Source organism: Vombatus ursinus, unplaced genomic scaffold (assembly GCF_900497805.2).
Source record: "Vombatus ursinus unplaced genomic scaffold, bare-nosed wombat genome assembly UNPS02001287.1, whole genome shotgun sequence".
NCBI classification, from domain to species: domain Eukaryota; kingdom Metazoa; phylum Chordata; class Mammalia; order Diprotodontia; family Vombatidae; genus Vombatus; species Vombatus ursinus.
Window position 1 is genome coordinate 10,395,559 of NW_020941065.1, and position 17,164 is coordinate 10,412,722.

At 45.1% G+C, this 17,164-nt stretch overlaps 1 protein-coding gene across 7 annotated transcripts in view; it reads right to left on the reverse strand.

Annotated features, from left to right (window-relative positions):
• Window positions 1–1,208: 1,208 nt before the first annotated feature.
• Window positions 1,209–17,164, reverse strand: part of CMKLR1 (chemerin chemokine-like receptor 1) — a 43,636-nt gene continuing 27,680 nt past the window's right edge. For 3 of the 7 annotated variants that reach the window (XM_027862926.1, XM_027862947.1, XM_027862937.1), the window contains 2 exons: window positions 7,646–7,787; window positions 1,209–3,720 (listed from right to left, as the gene is read on the reverse strand). In XM_027862926.1, the coding sequence (XP_027718727.1) occupies window positions 2,605–3,717 (1,113 nt within the window). In that variant the 5' untranslated portion in view covers window positions 3,718–3,720; window positions 7,646–7,787 and the 3' untranslated portion in view covers window positions 1,209–2,604. Of the gene's footprint in view, window positions 3,721–7,645; window positions 7,788–11,113; window positions 11,135–12,476; window positions 12,694–17,164 lie in introns of those variants that run through there. The other 4 variants (XM_027862982.1, XM_027862973.1, XM_027862956.1 and 1 more) reach the window with 3 other exon arrangements.

Here is a 17,164-nt window from a genome sequence, read left to right on the forward strand (position 1 = left end):
GTTTCCTCATCTGTAAAATGGGGGGTTGGGCTACATGGTTTCTGAAGTCCTTTCCCATTCTGAATCTATGATCCCCAGCTCAACAATCCTCCCCCTGAGCAACTATCACTTCTTAGTGGATTATTCCCAATAGTTTCCTTTCCTGTTTGTCAAAAGTTTTCAGCTTTTTCTCTCTCTAACCAGTCTGAGTCCCAAGCTGAGATTTTTAAGAAGCCAAAAGAGGGAAAAAAAGGAAACAGGGTTATTTTAAGGAGATGTGAGGAAGAGAGTAAGTCACTGAGTCGGCAGGGGTGTGAGCGATGGTTATTTGAGGCAATGTGGGGGCTGTGTACTAGCTGTCAGGCTGAGACCCTGTAGGTGAATGGTTAATCTCCTCAGGGGAAGTGGGGGAGGTTCCAATAGAGCTGTGCATCTCATTTTAAGAAACACAGATAAGCTGGAAGGCATCCAGAAGAGGGTACTGAGGACAATCATAGGGCAAGAAGATAACACATATCAGAGAACTGGAAAGTGGGGGTGGGAGAGGAGCGGGAAGGAGGGGGAAAAGAAGCCCAGAGAGTTGAGTCAATGAGTGAAGGGGGAAAGGCATCCCAAAGTGGAATGGGCTGCCTCAGGAGCTGGGGGACTCCCCATCCTTGTAGTTCTTCAAGCAATGACTGGTTGGCCATTTGTCCTAAATATTACAGAGGGGATCCTCAATAAGGCAAAGGTTGGACCAGATGACCTCTCAGTGGTTCTGTGAGTTCCTTATCCCAGGAAAAGACCCTGCAGGACCAGACACCTAGGCTCTGGATTGAGGAAGCGGAACCAGCCCACAGATAAATTGGGGGCTTGGCAAAGTTGTTTTTCATGCTCTCTCACAATCCCTGCAGTACCCTCAACCCTCTCTCAGTGTTTACCCCAAAACGCTCTTCGCCCAGACCCCTAACACTACTCCAAGTGCCCCCTCCACTGTGGGGCCCCACCCTGACTCTTGAAAGATAGGTCCTAAGGTTCTCATATATTCCTTTCCCCTCCCTCCACCAGTACAGGTGTGCCCACCACCACCATCCCAGATCCTGTCATTCTGTGCCCTGTTCTCTACATTTCAAACTAATCTAAGAAATCAATCTACAATTGAGCTCCAGCCTTGGAGTCAAGAGGACCTGAGTTCGAATCTGGCCTCAGACACTTGATACTCACTAGCTGTGTGACCCTGGGCAAGTCACTTAATCCCAATTGCCTCACCAAAAAAAAAAAAAAAAGAAAAGAAAAGAAATCAATCTACGCTACCATGATAATGGGTGCCCTTGGATTATTATGCTACCCCAACCAGAAAATATATCCATGGTCAACAGGGGTATTCTAGAAACAAAGCCTTAACCCAAAGGAGGATTCTTATTTGTTAGAGTGTTGAAGAATGGATTAGATTAAGTAGTCTAGATTGGACTGGGAGATTGTATAGTATAGTGGTAAAAGTCTTAGATTTGGAGTCAAAAGACCTAGCTCTGCAACTTACTACCAGTGTGACCATGGGCAAGTCAGTGGACTTCAGTTTCCTTATTTGTAAGCAAATGGGGCAGTTGGACTTGATGGATTTGTTGAATGAATGAATGAATGTTGGTCCCTACCAGCTCTAAAATCTTGTCCTCCTAAATCCTCTCTAAGTCCCTATCAACCACTGAGATTCTATGGCTCTGATGGAATAATTCAATTCAACAAACATTCCTTAAACATTTAAAATGTGCCAGGCACTGTGCCAAGTGCTGGGGAGACAAAAACAAAAATGGAACAAATCTTGCCCTCAGGGAGCTTAAATTCTACTTTGTAAATTTCAGGCAGTGTTTAAGCTGGGGGGGGGGGGCGATGAGGGAGGGTGGTGCCTTTAACATAGGCTAAGCTGCCTACACAGAGGCCAGTGCTGGGGATAAAATCATTGGGTCACTCCCAAGGAGGGAGTGACCAAATATACTCCTCATTATGGCCCTGCATAAGATCCCATTCCCGGAAGCATTTAAAACACTCAATCAAACCCCATAGTGAGCTTTGTAGAGCCTTCTCTCTGAGAATGTCCTCATTCTTTCTTCTGCCCCTTCTTCATTCAAGGCTCAAAGAAAACTCATCATCCCCCAAAGGCAGTGTATTCATGGGCAGGCAATGTCAGTGACTTGGACAGATCTGAGTTCCAGTCCTGGTTTCACCATCAAATGACCTTGGGCAAGGCACATGTCCTCATTGGGCCTCACCTTCCCCATCTTGTAAAGATGATCTCCAAGTCCCCTTTCATGTTGACATTCTTATGCTCATGTTCAGCGTGACAAGTTTCTTTAATCCACTATATTAGCTCATAGGCCACAGAGAGGTGAGACAAGGTAAAAAGCCGGACAGTGAATGCCCTGAATTCATGGAGCTTAATTCCATCCCCTTGGGACCTATCTCAAAATGTCTTTCACTTCTCTTATCAAATTTAGCCACCGGCTAACAGTGATTCACCAACCTTGGTGGAAACGTGGTAGCCAGATATATTCTTGCCCTGCCTTTAGACACTTTGAAAGTTTCCCGGTTGAGCCAAAGCCAAAGGGAGGTGCCTGTCTCTGTGGACACTGGGGGGTCCTGATGTGACACTCAGAGCATGCCTGTCTCCCTCTCATTCACAGAGGACCTTTCATTCACAGAGGACATCTTAGTGATACTCCTATGACTCATGAAGGAGGAGTGGGCAGTCGTGTCCTCACTCAAGGCATTGACCAGCCTAGAGAAGATAGTCACCTTGAACTTCTTGAAATCCTGGCCCATGAAGACGTACAGAATGGGGTTCATGCAGCTGTTGGAGATGGCAAGGGCTGTGGCCAAGGGTAGCCCCAGACTGAACACAGAAGCTGGCACGGTGGTGTGGTGGAGCTCCAGCAGGTACAGGGTATGGTAAGGACACCAGCAGAGGAAAAAGGTGATGATGATGGTCACGATGATTTTAAATGGCTTCTTGGATTTGGCCAACCTGTTGCGCTTCAGCTTGCAGACAATGATGAGATAGCACACTGTGATGATGAACACAGGGAGGATGAATCCACACAGGAACCGGGTGACGGTCACCATCACATGCCTCACGTAGGCGACTGAGTCCTGGGCCAAATGGAAATGATAGGGGTGGGAGACATTGGCCAACAGGCTGAAGTTGTTGAAGCAGACAATTTTGCCCTGGTGCACAGTTGTGTCCCGGAAAACCAAGGATGGGGAACCCAAAAAGAAGGCTAGGGTCCAGATGGCTGCACATGCAATGGAAGCCAGCCGGATGCTCCGATGGTTCTGGGACCACACTGGGAAGACAACAGAGACACAGCGGTCAAAGCTGATGGTGGTAAGTAGGAAGACGCTGGTGTACATATTGTAGACCACCACAAAGTGGCTGATCTTGCACATGACCTTCCCAAAAACCCAGTGGTAGTCCATGGCAGCGTTGACGATGTGAATTGGGAGGAAGACATTGAATAAAAAGTCTGCCACAGCTAGGTTGAGAAACCAGACAGTGTTTACAGTTTTTTTCATCTTGAAGGCAGTGATCACAATGACCAGACCATTCCCCAAGAGTCCCAGAAAGCAGACTAAGCTGTAGACCACCACCAGGAAGATCCTGGCAACCCCATCATCATTGGGGGTGGACTCTTCCGGTGCTATGACAAACCCATCACCTTCATAGTCATAGTAGCCATCAGAGAAGTTGTAATCATCGGTGGCCATTTTCTGCAAATAAAAGACATAATTTAGTCATCCATCCATTCATCCAGAAAATATTCCTTAAGCACCTACCACAAACTCTCTTACTCACTCTAATCTGCACACTGCCTGAATTCCATCAAGGTCTGAGCAGAGTGTGTGCCTTTCCCCCTAAGCTTCTTAATGATTCTCCCTTTCCCCTACCTGGCAAGTATTTGTAAATATGGAAAAATGTTAATTATCAGGAATGAAGCACTGGAGAAAGCATTGAAAAAGGATAATATGGAATTTCACTGGAGACTCATCCAAGATTCAGGACTATGGTTTTTGCCAAGCAAGGCCCATCCACTTTATCCCATCGGTGAGTTCCTCCTGGTGCCACCATTTTGTGGAAGGGCCAAGGCTGGCCTGCCTTCATTCTTCTTTAGGCCCCTGTTCCTAACCATGCCCCCGCAGTAGGTACCCACATCCCCCATTCCCCCTGCTTTTCAGCTCCTCTATTAGAGTGTAAACTTCTTGAGGGAAGAGGCTGTCTGCATTTTATTTGTATTTTATTTATTTATAGTGCCTCCTTGCAAATACATTCCAGTAAACTGATAGGGGATGGAATATAAATGTGTAGGTCACTTGAGTCAATCATTCAATTACCCTATTCCCACTTAAAGTACATAACAAGATGCTATGCTGTAATACCTTCTTTTGAAAAGGACAAAAATTCAGTCAGAAGTGTGATCAAAGCCTAGACATCCCTATTTGATCAATCAATCAATCATAGGCTTTAGACTAAGTTCAAAAAATCCTTGGTCAATTTAGAAGTCCTTGAACAACGGTGAATAAAAAGCAATATTGTTATGCAGGAACTGTATTGGTGTTAGCTGAGGAAACTTGGTCATGCTCTTTGGGTCTACCATAATACAACAAGCAAGTTCAGAACCCGGGAATTCAAGTTTCTGGAAGCCTTCCGTCTAAGCCCCTGAGAAGGAGTAGATTGGGTTGGGGAGGAGAAGAGACCTAGTCCTGGCCTCAACCTCAGCCTCAGTCTCAGTACTCTTCTCCTTTCCATGGCCAGAGGAGGAAAATGTAACTTCAAAGGGTCTGCAGGACTTTGGGCTTCCCACTGGCATTTTAGCATGTTCCCAGAACATCCGGGGCCATTGTCTTCACTGAGAGCCCAAGAACAAACTAAGCACCCTGAAGAATGGAGGTTTCCAGATGCTACAAGGATCCCAACAGAAAATCTAGACCATGCTTAAGGGGAAGTTCATGAGTGTTCCCCTCACACACAAGGGGAAGAAACCTACTTTCAGATATTAGAAGCTGTAAATTACCCTTATGCCATATATGCTTTCTAAGTTCCAAGTCCATTTTCTCCTAGACTCTGTATGTACTTGTGGGAGAGTATGTCACAGACTTTGGGAATGGGGGGGCGCTATTTTGTTCCCACTATTCTCATGCTAGTTTAGTAAATACCCCTAACAGCTAATTAATCCTGTCTGACTAATTGATTTAGAATGATGATCACGGAGGGGAACATACCAGTGGGTGTTCATGAAGCACTAGAAAAGACATTCCTCTAATTCCTTGGGGCTACCCTTAGATCTTGAGGGGAGATAAAGCAGCAATGTTCTGGGGGCCTAGTCTACCATCAAGAATGAAGGTTAGGATGGTAGCTCCAGAGCAAGAGGGCACTAAACCATATATAAAGATCCCTGCAAGGCTGCATTTTGACTTAGAAAACCACATGTCAACATTAACTATATTCTATTGCATTTTTATTTATTTTGTTAAGAATTTCCCAATTACATTTAATCTTCTTCTGGCAATGTGATCCATGCTCCAGAGTGTATACTACATTTCTATTGGTGTAGATATTGTCTCCTCCATTAAAATGTAAACTCCCTGAAGGCAAGGATTGTTTTTGTTTTTTCTTTGTTTCTCTGGCATTTAGTATGGTGTCCTGTCCATGGTAAGTACTTTATAAATACTTTTTGATTGGTTGCTTGATTGATTGACTTCTACTAAGCAAAGACCCCTACAGAAATCACCATTTATATCGAGAACACACACTGGACTATTGTCCCACAGTCCTGTCCTTTGGGTATTACAGTGTAGAAGACTGGGAAAATCTACTCTAGAACCCCACCTATCATTTCTTTCCCTTGACTCTCAGACATTTTCTAACTTCTTCATGGGATAATGGAAAAGTATGGGATTTATGTTAGAGGACTTGCATTTTGATCCCTAATCTGCTAATTATGATATGATGAGGGACAAACCATATGCCCTCTGTGAACCTCAATTTTCACATCTTAAAAATGAGGTGGTTGGATCTCTAAATGTCCCTTCTTGCTTTAAATCTATAAAATGTTGGTAGGGATCTATACAGCATCCCTTCTTTTAGGGTTCAGTCATATATTTAGAGCTAAGAGACACCTTCAATCAAAAGACTTGAGGCCCAGCAAGTGACTTGTCCAAGGTCACACATATAACATGTGGCTAAGCCAAGATTCAAATCTAGAACTCAAGGTTAGTGCTTCTGGTCTCACAGTTGTGTTGCAAAGATTATAGAATTACTGGCTTAGAGCTGGAAAGGTGTCAGAGGCAAGTCAATCCAACTTCTTCTTTATCTTACAAATGGGGAAACTGAGGCTTTATAAGGTCCAGTGAGTTGCCCAGGGTCACATAACTAGAATCATAGAATCATAGTCTTAGAGCCAGAAGGCTCATAGAGATCTCCTAATTTCATGGCTCTTAAACTTAGTGGTCTTAAGACCCCCTTACACTCTTTTTTTCTTTCTTCTTTTTGGTGAGGTGATTGGGGTTAAGTGACTTGCCCAGGGTCACACAGCTAGTAAGTGTTAAGTGTCTGAGGCTGGATTTGAACTTGGGTCTTCCTGACTCCAAGGCCAGAGCTCTATTCACTGTGTCACCTAGTTGCCCCCTGCCTTTACACTCTTAAAAATTAGTTTAGGACTCCAGAGACATTTTGTTTAGGTGAGTTATATCCATCAAGATTTTTATTGTTTAGTCATTTCAGTTGTGTCTGATTATCCATGTCCCCCTATTTGGGATTTTCTTGGCAAAGACACTTGGGTGGTTTGCCATTTCCTTCTGCAGCTCATTTTATAGATGAAGAAACTGAGGCAAATGGGGTTAAGTGACTTGGCCAGGGTCACACATCTAATAAGTGTCTACGGCCAGATTTGCACTCAGGTCTTCCAGACTCCAGGCTCAGCACTCTATCCACCGCACCACCCAGCTGCCCCAGTCAGAAATTAATACATCTTAGTATTATTATGAAAATAGTTTTGAGGGGCAGCTAGGTGGCGCAGTGGATAGAGCACTGGCCCTGAAATCAGGGGGACCTGAGTTCAAATCTGGCCTCAGACCAAACACTTGACACTTGTTAGCTGTGTGACCCTGACCAAGTCACTTAACCCCAATTGCCAAAAAAAAAAAATAGTTTTGACCTTGCAGAACCCCTGAAAGAGTCTAAGAGACCCCCAGGGATCCCCAGACCACACTCTGAGAACTGTTGATCTAATCCAACCCCTTCATTTTACAAATTGCCCTCTCTAGGGTTTCTACTTAGATTCCTACTCTATAAAACGGGGACAATAATGTGCTTGCTACCCTTTCCTGCCAACAAGTCTCCCAGAGTGTGTTGGGCAAAGTCCATAGTCCCGAGTCTCAGACATTCCGGTTGTGGAGGGATTAAAAGAGCTGATATATGGAATCACTTTGTAAACTTTAAATCATCATATGCACATTAACTATTATACTATTCATGAGATGAGTGGGTCGGATGGACAAAAACCTCTGAGGTCCCTCCCAACTCTAAATCTTAGAGCAAGAATAGGTAATAGAGGTCTTTATCAGCAAACTGCAAGTGAAGGGCAGGAGAGCAAGGATTTTCATTATTTTCATTATCAACAATTGCACCGAGTATTACCTTGGAGTTCAAAGTAGCAGGGTAAGTCTTAATGTGGAATCTGGAACAAAGGAAGGCCAAAGTCTGGGACTCTGAAATAGCTCTCACTGCCTAGTCCCAGGGTCATCCCCATCTCCGATTTCTGTCAGGCAGGGTAATTGTACTGCAAAATCAAATTGGGTATTTTTTTAAACTCAGGAGATAGTGGCTTTTTTCAACATAAGAGAAAGGCTCCAAATGACACATTAAAAGGGGCTACCAATGGAAACTTGGTTATAAACAACTTGAGACTCAGCCATCATCTGTATCCTGGAGCCAGCTCTACCCAGCTGAGAGCTGATTGTTAAATTTCCAGCACCAGCATTTATGTCTCAGAAATTGGCAAATGCTAAAAATCAAGGCTTGATTTAGTGTTCTGTTGATTGGTTTGACTTAAGAAAGTGATGGAGAAAATAATTAAACTTAAAAGTGTGTCCTGTGTACATGTTTCTTTTTTTCCAGAAAGCCAGTTATTAAACATTTGCCAGCACACCTCTGCTTAGAACTGCCCTGACCCGTTCCTTCCTAATCACTGATCTTACTTCCCAAAATTTTACTGAATATTTCTACTAACTATAGAGGGAGCCTGGTGAAGCAGGAAGACTTGAGTTCAAACCCTACCTCAGACACTTATGGACCTTGTGTCCCTGGGCTAGTCATTTAACCTCTTAGTGCCCCAGGCAGATCTCAGAGAATCTAATTTGTAAATAAGTCATTGATCTGTGTCAAAGAAGGGAATCTCCACCCCAAGATTCCAGGATTTCTTCCTACTGATGAAATCACAAATCTGGTTTGAAAAAGAAAACTAGAAAAAACGTTGACTGAAAACGTGGTTTCCAGGAACCATTACCTCACTTTGAGAATACATATAAATGGAAACAAATATGCCAGAATGGCTGAGATTGCAGTGGAGGCAGAAGATCTGGGTTTGAATCTTGACTCTTACTACTACTATATGAATTTTGTCTTTCAGTTTTTTTTACTGTATTAGTAATGAAAGCATCTTAACATTATTAGGATAATAGTTTTGACCTTATGGACTCTTTAAAAGGATCTTAGGGTGTCTCAGTGACCCCCAGGCCTCCCTGCTCTATATAACTAAGATTGTCCATTCCATAGGAGGTGCCAAGCTCCATCGGTCAAGGGAGTTGTCTCATCCATAAGTTTTCTATACCAATTAAATCAAAGGCCTATCCTCTATCCCTCAGGCATTCAAGGTACTTGTGGACAATTAAGTCCTAGGGAATTGTCTGGGACACCTAGAAGTTAAGTGACTTGACCAGGGTCATCAGCTAGCTGGTGTTAGAAGTAGAATTTGAATTGGGGTCTGGATTCCAAGACCCTATATCATGCTGTCAGCTCTCATGCTGCAAACTCCCTTCCTTGTCTCTCTATCATGGTCACTCCTTCCCTCCCCTTCCTCCCTCAGATCATAAGTAGGCAAAGGAGATTGATAGAAGCCAAGGTTTAGCAATCTAACTAAGAAAAGAAATCATCAGCTCTCAGGGCTAGAAGGGACCTTAGGTCTAGTCCAATCCTCCAAAATAATGAGGACCAGAGAAGGAACATGAGTTCGCAGAGCAGAGATGGGACTAGAAACCAGGCAGCGTGGTTCTGTGGCTGTGTCTTTCCCTGGCACCAGGGCACAGCAGACATGACCAGCTTGTCTTGCTCCCTGGAGAACAGTGCTCCAGGCTTCTAGGAAAAGGTGTGAGTCACCCAGATGTAAACTCTACCGCGAAGACTGTCCATCCTGTCAAATCTGGGTTGCCAGAGCAACACATTAACCCAGAGCAGGACCTTTATCCCTGTTCACTGGGCAGAGAAGAGGCAATTGCCTACTGAGGACCAATCGTTTTGTGCCTTTGAGGAGAGGAAGGAGCCTCGTCTGGTTGGAGAAACCTGAAGGGGGATCTTTAGGAAGAGGCACTCACAGAGGGGTGTCAGCACCCCCTAATCCCTCCATGTGCTCGAGGCTGTATTAGTTGTGTATTGAGGTTGGCATTGAGGTTCTGGTCTGGACAATGTTAATGCTTGGAGGCAGCTTCCCGGGGCGGAGAAGAAGAACTTGAGTGCTTCTCTTGGTTCTATCCTGGCTTGTTCCGTCTCCTTGGGTGAATCACTTCCTTTCCCTGAGTGTTAATTTCCTGATCTGTCAAATGATGGGCTTGGGCTACATATTCTCAAAACACCTTCCTAGTTCATAGATTTAAAGCTCATTTTACAAGTGGGGACACTGAGGCTTAGGGGCAGAAAGTGACTTGGGAATCATAGGATCATGGTAAAGAAGACTGAGAAGACAGACAGACAGACAGATAGATAAAATAGATGGATATAGAGAGATAGATATGGAAATAGATATTATATATATACACACACATATATTCATGAGTTACATCTTATGGCTAGGATTAGAATCAAGCCTCCTCAAGGCATGACTCCATTCACTGTTTTCTGAGGAATGGTGACGTGGCAGGTTCTCACTACTCAACCAAAAATGAAGGCAGGACCCGAGATGAAGCCGACCTGAATCCAGCCATAGAATAGGCTAGAAAAGTCAAGGCTCTGCCCTTTCCTTGGGTCCCTTCTGAAAATGTCTGGGCCGCCTTTGTAAGCTCTTCTCAGGACACAAGCCAAGCGGGCATCCTGCTTATATCAGAGGTGTGACTGGCATGGAGAGGATGTTGTTTGCTCCAGGGGGGCCAACATCCTCGGAAGGTGCCACTTCCTTCCCGGGGAGGCATCTTTCCTCTCTGAAGTGGTTTCTAGCCTAGCACTGGTCATCCAGGAACACAAGCCTCATAGGAGCATCAGCCTGGATCTGAAAGGTACCTCAGAGGCCAGGAAGGAAGGAAACGAGCATTGGGTATGCACTTACTATGTACCAGGCACTGTGCTTGATGCTTTACCAATATTATCTCATTGAATCCTCACAACAACCCCGGGGGAATGGAGTGGAGCAGGTGTTACAATTATCCCCATTTTACAGATGAGGAAAAGAAAGGTGAAGAGACTTGTCCAGGATAACTCAGCTAGCAAGTATCTGAGACTGGCCTTGGTGTCTTCCTGACTCCAGGCCAAGTGTCATCTGCACTATGGCACCCCCCTAGCTATTGTAAGTTCATAAGCATCAGAAGTAGGATTTCTACCGAGGCCCTCTGACCTCTCCAACGTACCATATTACCTTCATACTCAGGAGAGGCATCCCTTCCTCTCCTCTCAGTCGCTAAGAGGATGAGGTCCAGACTCCCTGCAGATAGGCCACCCACTTTTCCGAGATGACTGCACTTGTGAAAATGTCTTCCGCCCTCACCCCCAAATGAACTTGCACCAGGCGTGATTACTGCTAATTAGAGCTTGGAGTCACAGCAAAGTTGTGAAAAGCAGAGACAAAGATCAAAAGAAGAAGTCAGAGGACCCAGGTTCATATCTGCCTCTGACGCTCATTACCAGAGTGACCTTCAGCAAGTGACTTGACCTCCCTTGGTCTCAGTTTCTCCATCTGTAAAAAGAGGCAATTGGACTCTGAGTTCCATCCCAGATCTAAAATCGTGATCCTGTGATCCCACCATCTCCCTCCATGTCCTTCCCCAGGCCCCATCCTTAAGGAGAAGGAGGTTCTGAAGAGGCCTGTATTTATTGTTTAGCTAGCAGAGGAAACCAGCAGATGCAGCCCATGCTGAGTGCAGGAAGGGCAGCTCAAGGAAGCTGCTGAAAGGGAAGAAGTAAGGAATGTCTCACCAACTGCTGCTCCCCCCCCCCTTTGGAGGACCTGGAGGGGACTCAGAGGCATCTGGGGTTACTTTGGGTCACATTTATTTCTGGTGGAATGAGCAACATGTGCTCCTTCTCTAGGCTAACAAGCACATTCATGCCTTTCCTAGGGAGTCTGGGTCCCTCACAGCACGCAGAGTTCTGCACTAAGTCCTGCTCCACGGAAATTCAATTCAACTTAATTCTACCTATGACCTCTACGTCCCTGAGAATGTCAAGATGAAAAAAAAAAGCCATCCTTCCTCATCTCGCTTACATTCTATTGGGTCTGGCAGGGGTTGGGGGACAGGAAGACAGACTGGACACAGATAAATATGACATGATGTGGACTGCGATGGGGGGAAAGGATAGCATCCACCTCAGTATATACTGAGCTTGTATTAACCTGATAGGATCACAGATCTATAGCTGGAAAGGACCTCAAAGACTGCCCAGTCCAAGACCTGCATTTTACCAAGGAGGAAACTGAGGTCCAGGGAGAGGAAGGTTCTTGCTCAAGGTCACACAGGTAAGTACTAGAGGCTGAATTTGAACCCAGGTTCTCTGACTCCAGAGTCAATGTGTACTGTGCATATTGTCTCCCCCTACAGAATAGAAACTACTTGAGGGCAGAGATTGTTTCATTTTTGTCTGTTTGTCCCCAGCACTTAGCACAGTGCCTGGCACATGGTATTTTATGTTCAGTTATTCAGTCTCATCCCACTCTTCATGACCTCATGGATTTTGTCCATGGCATCTTCTTGGCAAAGACACTGGAATGGTTTACCATGTCCTTCTCCAGTGTGTTCCCATTTTACAGATGAGGAACTGAGGCAAATAGGGGTTAAATGACTTACCCAGGGTCACATAGCTAGTAAGTGTCAGAGGCTGGATTGGAACTCAGATCTTCCTGACTCCAGGCCCAATGTTCTATTTACTGAGCGACCTAACTGCCCTACTACTTAATTGGTGCCTACTAAATACTTACTTATTGATTCATTGATTAACTGAAAGATACAGACAAAATAGGAAATTTTGAAGAGAGAGAAATTGCTTTTACCTTGGGGGGACAGATCAGCAAAAACAACATGGCGGAAGAAGCACCTGAGCTCAGCTTTGAAGGAGGAGGATTCTGAAAGATCCTGATGAGGAGCAGCTGTGCCCCAGCCTTAGGAAATGCACAGAGGTGGGAGATGAGGTGTCAAATCCAGGGAACAGCTGAACGGTCCTTTTTGTTTAGAATGTGGAGTCCATGAAGGGGAGTAATAGAAATAAGACTGAAAAGGAATCAGACTGTCAAGGGTCTTCAATTTCAAGCATTTGTATTTTATCCAGGGGGAAAATGGGAGCCAGTGAAGATTTTGGAGCAAGAGAGTGAGGATTGTTTCTTAGGAAGATGATTCTGGCAACTGTGTGAGGCAGGGTTAGAAATGAAAGACTGGCTGCAGGGAGACCTTAGTAGGCTATTACAATCATCCGGGTAAAAGCCGACGGTAGTCTGAATTAATGTGTGAATAGAGAAGGGGTGGAGGTGAGGGGGATATTGTAGGGAGAGAACTGACTGGACTTAGCAAGTAACCGGATGTGGGAAGAGACAGAGTCCAAGATGATTCCGAAGTTTTGATTCCAGGTGACTTGGAAGATGGTGATCAACACAGGATCATGGAAATCTAGTCCAACCCCCTTTTTTACATATGAGGAAACTGAGGTTCAGAGGGATTAAGTGATATACCCAGGATTAAACAACTAGTTAGCCCCAGAGGTAAGATTTGAACACAGGTCTTCTTAATATCTAATTTAGTGTTCTATCTGCTGCACAGCACTGTCCCTATAGGCAGGGGGAACACAAGTGTGTTGACTTACACAAGATCTAAGTATGATCTACCTTAGGAGGCCACCAAATGATGGGAAGGACCCTGGATCACAAGCCAGAAGACTCAAGTCCTAATCCCTGCTCTGTTATAAATTTGTAATCTTAGACACGTTATCTAGCCTCCCTTTTGCCATCTGACAAATGGGTACAATAATCCCTATCCTGCCTATGTCACAGGGTTAGTGTGAGGGTTAAACTGTTCAAAGACATCAGATCCTTATACCTTAGAGCTGGAAGAGAAGATCACGGGTAAGGACTTTAAAGGTTGTCTAGTCATGGGATTGGGCAGCTAGGTGACTCAGTGGATAAGGTGTCAGTCTTGGAACTGAGAAGACTCATCTTCCTGAGTTCAAATCCAGCCTCAGACACTTATTAGCTGTGTGACCTTGGTCAAATCATTTAACCCTGTTTGCCTCAGTTTCCTCATCTGTAAAATGAACTGTAAAATGGTCATAAAGAGTCAGATGTGACTGAAAAAAATGACAACAACAGTTATAGGATTATAGGTTTGATCTGGAAGGGACCTCAGAGGTTAACTGATCCAATCTCTTCATTTCACAGGCCCAGAGAAGTCAAGGGACTTGCCTAGGGTCACACAGTTCTAGGTACCTGAGCCTAGAACCCAGGGGGAACCTTAGAACCTAGGACTAGAATTCCTCATCAGGATTTCTCACTCTTAGCATCTTTCCACTACACTTTTGCTTCTCTTAAACTGCATAGAAAACCATCTCTGAGATTTCAACTAGCCCAAGAATTTTGGGTCCATAAGCCTAGTCCCAATGACAAGTAAAGCTTTCGCTAGAGTATAACAACTCAAGACCATAGTCCCCAGACCCTAAACTCTAGAAGTAAGTGCCTACAGCAGCTAGGAGAGGAGAAGGGGACCGTGGCTAGACTACGGCATCCAATATAAAACCAGCATCAGTAGGGACCCTCACCCTTTTCTTATTGTTCTCTTGGGTTGCTCAGTGCCCTCTGGGACATCTCCTCTCTGTAATGCCCCCTCCCCCCAGTGACTGCTCTTCCTAATGTCTGAGCCATCAATGCCTAGGATTTAGAGCCAGAAGGGACCTGAAAGATCTCCTTCCACACTGTTAGGCAAACTGCTCTTGATGTCTTCTAAAACCAGATTTCACCCAACAAAAATCCTGAAGGGGAAATGAGGAGAGGAGGGATCCCCCATAGAACATCAGGCCAAATTTACTGAAATGAAACTGAATAGAACAAATTTAAATAGTGAGATGAAATATAATAGGAAATATAACAGGAATAGGGGCTGGACGTGTGATTTCATTCATATATGGAGTTTCCAGATAAGGAAACCCCTTCTATCAACGCAAGTCAGCTCCTTCTTTACAACTTATGGTCTTAGAGAGAGGCAACTTGGTGCAGCACAGTGGTTGAAGAACCAACCTTCATGCCAGAAGATGAAATACAATTAAGATGAATGTAAAGTTCTATGCTTAGGTTCAAAAAATCAATTTCATAAGAACCAGATAGAGGAAATGCGGCTGGAGAGCAGTCGATTTGAACCCATCCTGAGGTTAGAGTGGTCTGCCAGCTCAATAGGAATTAATAATGCAACTTGGCAGCCCAGACAGCCAATTTAATCTTAGGCTCCATTAAGAGAAGGGTACCTTTCAAGAATGAGAATGGGGATCAGAGATTTAGAACTGGAGGGACCTCAGAGGTCCCTTCATTTTCCCTATAAGAAAACTAAAGTCCACAGAGATTCAATGAATTCCCAAGATCCCACAGTAATAAGCATCGAATGGTAGTTGAACTCAGGTCTTCTACCTCCAGAGCCAGTGTCCTTTAGGACATCTTGTCCACCATCCCAGAGGCCATAGTTTCACCCCAGGCAAAATCCATCTGGAAGCCAGTGTTTGTTTCTGGGCCCCACCATTTAGGAAAGCTATTAACCAAGAAGAGAGTATTCCTAGGAGAGGAATAAGGATCACAGAATGTGGGAAGGGACCTCAGTGACCAGTTAATCCAGCCCATACATGAACAGGGTCCCTCTATAACATACCTGGCAAGTGGTCATCCCATCTCTGCCTAAAGCCTCCGAGGAAGGAGGACTCCCTACCTCCCAAGGCAGCTCATTCCTTTTTGGGATGCTCGGATCATTAGGAAGTGCTTCCTGACGTCTGGCTTTGGGTTGTCTCTCTGAAATTTCCCTTCATTGTTCCTGTTTCTACCCCCCTGGGGCCAAGCAGAAGAAGACTAATCCTTCCTCCACACCTCTTGAAGACAGCCATTGTGTCCCCTCCCATACATTCTCTCCTTTGGCTAAACATGGATGTTTAATGGACCTCAAGGTCATGGCAAATGAAAATTGGCTGAAGGAACTGAGAAAGGTTAGCCTAGAGAAGACTGGGGGAGGAGAGGGGTGTGGGGCCCAGAGTGTAATGTTGTTGTTTTTATTCATTTAGTCATCTCAGCGGTGACCTGGTTTGGGGGTTTTCTTGGCAGAGACACCAGCATGGTTTTCCATTTCCTTCTCAAGCTCATTTTACAGATGAGGAAATTGAGGCAAACAGGGTGAAGTGACTTGCCCAAGGTCACACAGCTAGTGGTTTGCCATTTCCTTTTCAAGTTCATTCTATAGATGAGGAAACTGAGGCAAACAGGATGAAGTGACTTGCCCAGGGTCACACAGCTGGCAACTGTTTGAGGCCAGATTTGAACTCAGGAAGATGAGTCTTCCTGACTCCATGCCCAAAATTCTATGCAATATGGTGCCCCGCCCCCAATTGCCCACAGACCGTGATAGCTACCTTCATGTATTTGAAAGGCTGTCCCACAGAAGAGGGATTCAACTTTTTATTATTGACCTCTAGGGAGATTTGGGCTGGATGTAAGAAACAAATTTTTCAGCTACCAGGTTTATCCAAGCCTGGAATTGGATGCCTCTGGAGAGAATCTATTTGCCTTCCCTAGAGGTCTGGGAAAGTCTAGATGGCCATTTGCTAGGCACATCATAGAGAGGATTCCTAATTAGGAACAGGCTGGACTTGGCAGTGTTTGAGGTCCTTCCCTCACATTCTGTCCCTTTCTAATATAGAACAATGTTCTGTGAAGTTTAGATTCAAAGGACTGAATTTGAGGACCTAGAGGGCCACATGTGGCCCTGAGGCTACAGGTTCCCGACCCCTGCCCTAGGCCATGCCACTCACCAGCAACAACACTAATAACAACACGAAAGTAGAGGCCCAGCCAGGACCTTTGCCCTCCAAAAACAGTGATGGCCGTCCATAAAGTCAAGGAGAAGACCAGACCCTCTTTCTCCCCATTAATGTTATTGGCTGACTCAGTTGTCACTCAGCACTAAGCCCACCCACGAGAGCACTGATTGTTCCTTATGCCATCCCTGGTTGCTAGGCCATGCTGACCAATAGCTGAGTCAGTCAATGACAGGGGATCCAAGAAGGCCGAAGGATGCTGGGACTGTCTTCCTCAGCCCCTTCCTTGATTCTATACAAGAAGGCAGTTCCAGGCTACTGGATGGAAAATCTGGGCCCCAGCTCTGGATCCAGGAGAACCACAGTGGACACTCCCCAATCCTCTGAAAGTTCATTTCATGACTTAAGTCACTGGACAAGAGAGTTGGAGAGAAAGGACTTCCGACTGGGAAGAGTGGGAGCGCAATGTCCTGAGGGGGCCCTGGTCCTAATTAACCCACTCACAAGCCCAACCTGCCAGAAATGATTTTGCCATGAAAGAGAAGCCTGTCAGATGCGTCACATCAAAGTCTCCCAGTTGGCAGCTGTTTTCACTAACATGTACTGGCCACTGGACACCAAATAGATTTAGCTCGTCGGTCCGGGAGAATGTTTTCTCTCTGCTCCCACACCCACTCCCATGGAAACTTA